This window comes from Lycium barbarum, chromosome 4, assembly GCF_019175385.1.
Source record: "Lycium barbarum isolate Lr01 chromosome 4, ASM1917538v2, whole genome shotgun sequence".
In the NCBI taxonomy this organism is placed as follows: domain Eukaryota; kingdom Viridiplantae; phylum Streptophyta; class Magnoliopsida; order Solanales; family Solanaceae; genus Lycium; species Lycium barbarum.
The window spans coordinates 7513863-7522962 of record NC_083340.1 but is presented as its reverse complement, the minus strand read 5'-3'; the positions used below and the strand labels follow the sequence as shown (position 1 = coordinate 7522962).

Below are 9100 nucleotides of genomic sequence, written 5' to 3'. Positions count from 1 at the left end.
CAATAATTAATAATAACGGTAAAATAGATATAAAATGATAAATTATCTCTTGATTTTTTAAACTGAAAAAGTACAAAAAAAAAAAAAAAGTACAACTATTTTTAATAGGTTTAATATACAGAACCAGTAAAAACGGATTTTGTAATACTTTGAGTAAGGTGTGTGAAATTATCCCAAAAGCTACGATATCCTGAAATTTCCCCGAAAAGAAAGTAAATAAAAAGGACTTAAAAGAGCATATTTATGCTGGCATTGAAGACAATGCTTATAACCTAATTTAATAGTATTATCTGTCTTGAGCTGGATGGTATCAAAAGTTACGAAGATTCATGTGCGCTACCCAACAAAGGTCATTGACTTCTTCGGAATAGCTTGGTATTCCGTAGTTATCCATTTTTATCATCCCGATGTTTATACTCTAAGGAGTCGTTAGGTGCATGGTATAGGTTGGATATTCTAGTATTAATTTTTTGTATCGTGTTTGATAGAAGATATAAATTTATCTTGAGATGAATTTATACCTCCTAACAAACACGGTAAAAAATGAAGTCTTATCCTAAGGAGTTTCATTTGGATTCTCAAACTTATTCAAAACATGTATTTTAAATCCCTTCCACTGTGCGTGTTCCTCACTTGCTTGAGGTGGATGATACATCAGATCCATGCCATTGGCCACGTCCTTTTTTTAATTCATCCATAAACAAAATGACAAAGAGATTTTATTATTAGTATATAAAAATAGTATTATATGTAATACAATCATTGCCCTTGACAGCAGTGATGTATCTGTTTAAGTTAGTAATCACTATTAGAGCCTATTTGGATGAGCTTAAAAAAAACAGCTTATAAGATATTTTAAATGGATTTAATTATTTTAAGCATAAAATGACTTATAAGCTGGCCAGCCAAACACTCAAAAAAGCTGAAAATAGTTTATAAATTGTTTTTAGCAACTTATAAGCCAATCCAAACGGGCTCTTAGTAGAAGGAATAAAATCAATCACTTTAATTAATTAAAGGCTAAATGGGAGTCCGGAACCAAAATGACTCAATAAAAAAAGACATGAACCAAAATACCAAAAAAAAAAAGTGGCACAAAAGTACCTTTAACACAGTATTTTACTGTGTTAAAGATACTTTTGTGCCACTTTTTGTTTTTTGGGAGTATTTTGGTTTAACTCTATTTTTATTGGGTCATTTTGATTCCGGACTCGTTAAATGGGTGGAATCAAATATCACATGGACCAAAATCATAATAAAGCAATAACACAGGAACGAAAACAGTTATTTTCCCTATTTCCGGCATAAGAAACTAGTGTATCATGTAAGGTCTGCCGGATACTTTTTGTCCTGATCCAAGATATTTCATTCCTTCAGCACAAGTCTTTTTTTTTTAATTGGTGATAAAGCATTGTTTCTCTTCCAATCTCATTTCCCTCTAAGGCTAAAATCATGTCTCTCAAAGTCTTGAAACCTCTGTTTGATTGTTTCCCATGGCCCTGGAAAGAACCCAATATTGAGCAAACTGGTGTATTTTTCTCTTATGTTCTTGGTATTTTAGCTTTACTATGGTTTCTTTGGTTTTTCATCAGTAAGTCAGATAAGGGACTGCCACCAGGGCCTAAAGCTTTGCCCTTGATAGGTAATCTCCACTCTCTTGATCCTGAACTTCACACCTATTTTGCATCTCTTTCCCAAACTTATGGCCCCATTTGTAGACTCTGGCTTGGTAAAAAAATTGGTATTATTATTACTTCTCCTGCGTTAGCTCGCGAGGTGCTTAAGGATCAAGATACCATTTTTGCTAACAGAGATGTGCCTGCTGCTGGTAGAGAAGCTACATATGGTGGCAAAGACATAGTATGGACTCCTTATGGACCAAAATGGCGCATGTTAAGGAAGGTTTGTGTTCGCGATATGCTTAGTGGTTCGACTTTGGATTCTGTTTATGAACTAAGGCGACGGGAGCTTAGACAAACTATCAATTACTTTTATAGTCAGGCGGGATCGCCTGTGAATATTGGTGAGCAGATGTTCTTGACTGTGCTTAATGTGATTACAAGCATGTTATGGGGTGGCACTGTGAAGGGTGAGGAAAGGGCTAGTCTTGGAGCAGAGTTTAGGCATGTTGTGACTGAGATGACTGAGCTGTTAGGTACTCCTAATATTTCCGATTTTTATCCGGGCTTGGAAAGGTTTGATTTGCAGGGTGTCACAAAGAAAATGAAAGTGTTGGCAAAGAGATTTGATAGGATATTTGAGAGCATGATTGATCAAAGACAGAAGATGGATAGAAATGGTGGCCAGGAAAGCAAGGATTTTTTGCATGTTTTACTGAAGTTGAAAGATGATGCAGATGCCAAAATGCCTCTGACCATGACTGAACTCAAAGCTTTACTCATGGTATGCTTTCTCATTTTATACCTACTACAGGAAAAGTACTTTCATTAGATGTGATGTTTGTTGTTTCCTTCTAAATGTTTTTTTCCAAATAAAGCAAAAGGAGTTCTTCCTTTGTTGAGTTTTCCACATCGGTTGTGGATGGGGGACTGGTCTCTTTAGGTCTTGGACAGTCCTCACCTCGTGAGCTAGCTTTTGGGGTTAACTAAGGTCCAAGGTTCATTTCTTATCATGGTATTAGAGCCACACACATCCCAGTTCTTGATTTACCTGATGTTGGACCCCCATATTATATTGTTCATGCTCCAGTTGCAGACCTAGGTGTGTGAGGGGGTGTTGAGTTTCCCACATCGGTTGTGGATGGGGGACTGCGTCTTCTTATATGGTCTTGGATATTCCTCACCTCATAAGCTAGCTTTTGGGTTGAGTAAGGTCCAAGATCCATTATTTTCATCCTTTCCCATGTTCAAACTTGAGAATAGTCCTAGTCATCACTGCATTATTATTGTGTAGACAAGATTTCATTTGTCCTCAACCACCCATATCTCATCTATGTGGATGGATAATTGGCCCATAGTGGCAGCTCCGTTTTTATGTTTGCTATATTAAAAGGATCAAATCAAATTATGGAAGAACTATTGTGGCATCTCAAGTTCATAAATCCATGTCCTAAACTGTTGGTTGCATTCTTCTGCTACAGGAAAACTCACTTTCATTTCCAAGTTTGCATTTGCATTCAAACAGTACACCCTTACCTATTATGGAAGGACAATGATAAAAGTAACTGTTAGGAATGTAAATATTGACCAATTATTGTGGCAGGTGAGAAATAAATATAAGAAGAATCAGATTCATATATTCATGTCCTGAACTGCTGGTTGCCACCAAGTTATTGGACTGCATTAAGGAAAGAGTGAGCAAATTTAGCATAAGATAATATGTAAAGACTTAACTGAGGACCTTGAACTGAACTCCAATATACAGTTCAACAAGTCTAAATTTTGTTATACATGATGAAAATAACTTTACAAATACTGTGAACAGGATATGGTTGTCGGTGGAACTGACACAACCTCCAACTCGGTTGAGTTTGCCATGGCTGAAATTATGAACAAACCAGACGTCCTGAGGAAATTACAACAGGAACTGAAGAGAGTTGTGGGAAAAGATAACATAGTGGAAGAGTCTCATATTACACAGTTACCTTATTTCTATGCGGTTATGAAAGAAGCCTTGCGCATACATCCAGTGCTCCCACTCTTGGTTCCCCATTGTCCTAGTGAGACAGGCACTGTGGGAGGATACACTGTTCCTGAAGGATCTCGTGTTTTCATAAATGTATGGGCTATACACAGAGATCCTTCAATATGGGAAAATCCAGCTGAGTTCCAACCGGAAAGATTCTTGGACGATAAATGGGACTATAGTGGAAATGATTTCAACTACTTTCCGTTTGGTTCTGGCAGAAGAATCTGTGCGGGGATAGCCATGGCAGAGAGGATGTTCATGTATTCATTGGCTTCACTTGTTCATTCTTTCGACTGGAAATTGCCCGAAGGAAAGACATTAGACCTTACAGAGAAGTTTGGGATCGTGTTGAAAAAGAAAATGCCTCTGGTTGCTATACCAACTCCCAGGTTATCCAATCCAACATTGTATGAGTAAGATGGAATATGTTACTCTATCCTGGTGATCTTCTGAACAACTAAAAGTGCAAACATGAAAAGAAAAAGAAAAAAAAAAAACAGAAAGTTCCACTGTTCATGTGAAATGGCTGATTACCATGACTCCTTTATTATTGTATACTACCTTATGCACATTCCTGTTTTGTAAGACAAAAATTAGTTCCAATTTCATCCTTTAAATTCAAAACCTTATGAAGGACCTGAGCTTTGTTAAAGTCATTGTCAGCACTAATTATTTACTTATATGAAGTGGTGATGGAATAGCACGTAAAAAATAGATATTAGCCATGTACTTCGTATTTTCCTTGTTCTCTTGATAATGTTTGCTTCAAAGGATGATTAATGAACAATTTTTAGTGTTCTGGTACAAAAATCCTCGTGCTTCAGCTCCGTGATTTTTCTGTCAATGTCACCATATATCAGTCTCAACAAAGACGAGCTCGCTTGCAGCTAATTATTTTGGAAAGTATTAAGAAATTTTCAGTATGGGACCAACTCAAGTTCATCTATATACATCATCATTGTACCAGAAAAAACCTGCATTCCTGTCTGGACCTTTTAATATCTTTTCTTTGTTTTATTACATAACAACAATTGATGTCTGTCTGAATCCTTTCAAATGTCACACTATCTTCCCACAAAACATGATTTCAGCACCTCTAAAACGAACTCCTTATTTTGATTTCTTTGTAATAATTTGAAGCCGTGTCATACAAAGCTCGTAAAGTTTGTGGTTATCATTGAATTCTTTGATGCTTTAAGAATAAATGTTTTGCTAATCTAAAAAGATGTTTATGGAAATTTACTAAACAAGTGAGTATATTAGTACGGGCAAAATAATCAAATCATACTTTTTGCATTAAAAATAATGAGTTAAATCATTACAAAAAGAAACCAAAATAAGAAACACAAAAAGTAATATAGTAAACCACCAAGGGGTGGAGCGAGCGTAGTGCTCGTGGGTTCGGCCGAATCCAGTAACTCTAGTCCAGACCTTGTATTTTTCTTACTTAAGAAATTAATTAATTATGTACAAATTATTTAGTTTAGAATCCAGTAGCTTAAAAGAACAAGAATCCCGATCCATAAGCTTCAGATTCTGACTCTGTCTCTGAATCCACAACAAAGATTAGTGTTATGAAGCAAACATAGAGGGATGTTTCTAAAATTATCTCTAATATGATTAACTTATTTTGGAGTGTCATGTCATATTATCAGTATAAAATATAACAGGTGAAATTTATGTTTTAGTTAACTTGAACAAAGTTGGATGGCTTTAGTGTGACAACAAAAATAGAAAAAACAATTTTTATGTGATAAATTTTAAAGTTTGAATAATTTTTACATGATAAAAAATAGAAAAGTAATTTTTGGGTGATAAACTCAAAATTGAATAACTGTAATATCTATTCCAAAAATTTGAATTTTGACCTATCTATGCAAGATTATAAACTTAATTACTATTATTAGAAAGTTTACTATTAATTACCCAACACCAATTTTATACAAATTAAGAATTAGCCTTCAATCTTCCCCATTTTGTCACCCCCTCCCTCTTTTTCACACATCTATTTGACAGCACTAGACGATATGGCCTTCGGAAACACAAGGTTAGAAAGACAAATTAAATATTTTTGCCAACTTGCAATAGTGATCACAATTGACGTTGCGACTAGCTAGTGCACTTTTTGTTCGATGGTGGCTGTTTGGTGGGGTGTATCGAAAATGTATAATTTAAGTACTCCTAAATCTTGTTTTATTGTTTTGGCGATCATTTGAAAGGTTGTTGATCCTATATCAGGCATAAATTGGACTTTGAATTAAACTGGACTATATATCTGATATTAGTACTTGATAGCTTTAGGAATTAGGCCAAATTGGATTGTTCAAAGGGTATGTGAGATTTTGAAGTCCAGATCAGAGTGAGCCCCTAACCTAGCTTACTCGCATCCGATAATTACTATTCCCTCTGTCCTAATTTATGTGGTGCAGTTCAAATTTCGAGAGTCAAAAATTTAATTTTGACTGTAAATTTGGGCATTTTAAGTTTTTTGAAAGAAAATTTACATATTTGAAAACTACAGCGAGTTTACATGCTTTATTCCCTTTTCAAGTTGGAAAAAAAGAAGATCCGTGTGGAAAAAGTGACAAAGAGTGGAAGTTGCCTCTCCTAGGGGTCCCATTTTCGTTTTAGGATACATTTTGAGTCTCTTACTAGTGTATTTGGAAAACTACGTAATAAGTACTATAAATCGCAATAATTCATAATTCAAAATATATGAAAAATTGGGGTCAAAGAAAAATTTATTTCAATCTTGAAATCCGATAGGTGCCACTTAAATTGGGACCTAGGGAGTAATAGAAAAGAAAAGAAAGAAAAAAAAAAAAAAAAAAAGAAATATCCCCAATTTAGACAACAAATTGGAACCAACAGTTGTTTTATTGTTTTTGCTTTGAAACAGTAGGGTTGGGTAGGTTTGTTCATATTCATCTTGGGGTTCTGCAGACTTTCGAGAGTCACTGTTTTGTCTTATCCAATATATTTTTATTGAGAAAAGGACCAAAATCATCCATAATGTTTGGGTTTGGATCAAAATCATACATATTCTTTCACATGGTGCACTAATAGTACATTATGTTTGCATAAGTGGTGCACTTTTAGTCACAATCCCAAATAAATTTAACGGAAAAGAACAAAAATGCCCCTGAACTTTTAGAAAAGGTATAAAACTACCCTTTATTCATCTATTTTGCTAAAACTACCCCTCAATTCAACTTTTTGGCTCATTTATTCCCCTTGACTAACGGACAACACTAATTTTTTTTTTTTTAAAAAAAAATTAAATTGCACATGACATTTTATTACTGAAAAATTGATTTATTCTTTTAAAAAGAAATCTGAAACCTTGGAATTTTTTTAAATTTGGAAAACTTTTTTTTAACGAGTAAAACCTTGACTAACGGACAACACTAATTTTTTTTCTTTTCAAAATGTGAAAAATTGGATTTTTATAAAAATCTGAAAAAATTAAATTTTTTATGGAAAAACTGTGTTTAAAAAAACAATCAGTTTTTCAGATTTAAAAATTGAATTTTCTAAAAAAAAAATGGGGTTTCCACCCGTTAAATTTTTTTTTTCCAAACTTAAAAAAATTCCACATGTTTTAATGAAAATCCAATTCTGTTTTTATATATATATATATATATAAAAGGCTTACTACATTTGTTTTTTTAAAGAAATGAATGTTGAAAAATTATTTTTCCTTATTCTACAAATAACAATTTTTCAGATTTCTTTTTAAAAGAATAAATCAATTTTTCAGTAATAAAATGTCATGTGCAATTTAATTTTTTTTAAAAAATAAATAAATTAGTGTTGTCCGTTAGTCAAGGGGAATAAATGAGCCAAAAAGTTGAATTGAGGGGTAGTTTTAGCAAAATAGATGAATAAAGGGTATTTTTATACCTTTTCTAAAAGTTCAGGGGCATTTTTGTTCTTTTCCGTTAAATTTATTTGGGATTGTGACTAAAAGTGCACCACTTATGCAAACATAATGTACTATTAGTGCACCATGTGAAAGAATATGCATAATTTTGATCCAAACCCAAACATTATGGATGATTTTGGTCCTTTTCTCTATTTTTATTCTTGGCAAATGCCTCTTACGGTATGTTATGTCATATATGTGCATTTTCTATTGCTATACAGGAAAAGTCAAACTTCTAAGGTGTTCAAATATGACCAAGCAGCCTTTCCTTTTCCCCAGTTCAACAATTATGGTCAGTGGTCACTACTGCATTATTGTTGAGTAGATGAGATTGCATTTGACTTCAACCTTTCTTGACTTATCATATGTTGCTTGACTATTCAAATATGCCACTTGGTGCGTGTCGGATCCTTCAAAAGTGATGTATCGTTTTAGGATCCAACACGGTTGCGGCAATTTTTTGGAGAGCCCGAGCAACATAGATCTTATCTATATGGATGCAAACATTGCTTATATACTGATCATGGTGTCTGATCTTAATTAGTTATAATGAGAGATTTATATCTAATGATAGAGAGGGATTGTAAAGGCTTAATGCATATGCGGCCCCCTAAACTTGACCTTTTTTTCCATTTTGGCATCTCAACTAAGTGCTGTTCCTATTGAACCCCTGAACTCATCCTCAAGTGTGTCTTTCAAACCCCCTAAATTTGTTTTTTATTAGAAGCAGAAACTAAATTGGGAAAATGAAGATGGAGTAATATTTTAGACATGCGGTAAGCTATTCTTTAGGTCATGGATGTGTCGGTTTCTGCTGGTTCTGCTCTTTCACTACCAGCTTAATTAAGAGCTACTTTTTTTCCCCTATCAATTGCTGTTAATCTTAGCTAAAAGATGACATAATTAAATTAGAATATATATTAGCATGTTGCTACATTGAAGATGGAATACTATGTAAGTCGGATTATATTTGATAGACACACTTGAGGAGGAGTTCAGGGGTTCAATAGGAACAACACTTAGTTGAGGTACCAAAATGGAAAAGAGGGACAAGTTTAGGGGGCCATATATGCATTAAGCCGATTGTAAATTGCATAGTGATAAATGAAGTTGGAGGAGAACCATGAGATCTCGGGTTCAAATCCTAGGGGAGGCAAAAACATTAAGGGTTGTCTAGTTCAAATACAAGTTATGCAGGGATTAATTATATGAGAATTGTAAAACAATGCTATTTTACAGAACGCTTAATTACCTCTATAAGCTAACCAAACAATGTATAAAGCGATGTTGAATTTTATGCAATGGCTAACTCTTCATACTGCAACTTATACATGTTAAATATCGACGAAAGAACGCAACACTAACCAAACTGGCCTAAGTAATTTCTTTTCATCTGCCTAAACTTTGGTAGGCAGAGTTACTCGGTGCCTCTTGTGGGATTACACTAGGGTTGTTGTTGTTTTTGTTGCCTAAACCTTGTTAGGCAAAGTTACTTGGTACCTGCATTAGGAACCCCCTTTCTTGACC

The 9100-nt window shown here is 34.2% G+C and overlaps 1 protein-coding gene across 1 annotated transcript; it reads left to right on the top strand.

Moving 5' to 3' along the window:
* Window positions 1-1239: 1239 nt before the first annotated feature.
* On the top strand, window positions 1240-4232 carry LOC132635055 (geraniol 8-hydroxylase-like). The gene is made up of 2 exons (XM_060351273.1): window positions 1240-2403; window positions 3445-4232. The coding sequence occupies exons 1-2, from the start codon at window positions 1453-1455 to the stop codon at window positions 4063-4065; spliced, it is 1572 nt and encodes a 523-aa protein (XP_060207256.1). The 5' UTR covers window positions 1240-1452; the 3' UTR covers window positions 4066-4232.
* The last annotated feature ends 4868 nt before the right edge of the window (window positions 4233-9100 follow it).

Bases quoted from the DNA above. Each gene is read 5' to 3' on its own strand.
- LOC132635055 (XM_060351273.1), top strand. From the start codon at position 1,453: ATGTCTCTCAAAGTCTTGAAACCTCTGTTTGATTGTTTCCCATGGCCC. The intron at 2,404-3,444 runs GTATGCTTTCTC...TACTGTGAACAG, and splicing joins AACTCAAAGCTTTACTCATG to GATATGGTTGTCGGTGGAAC.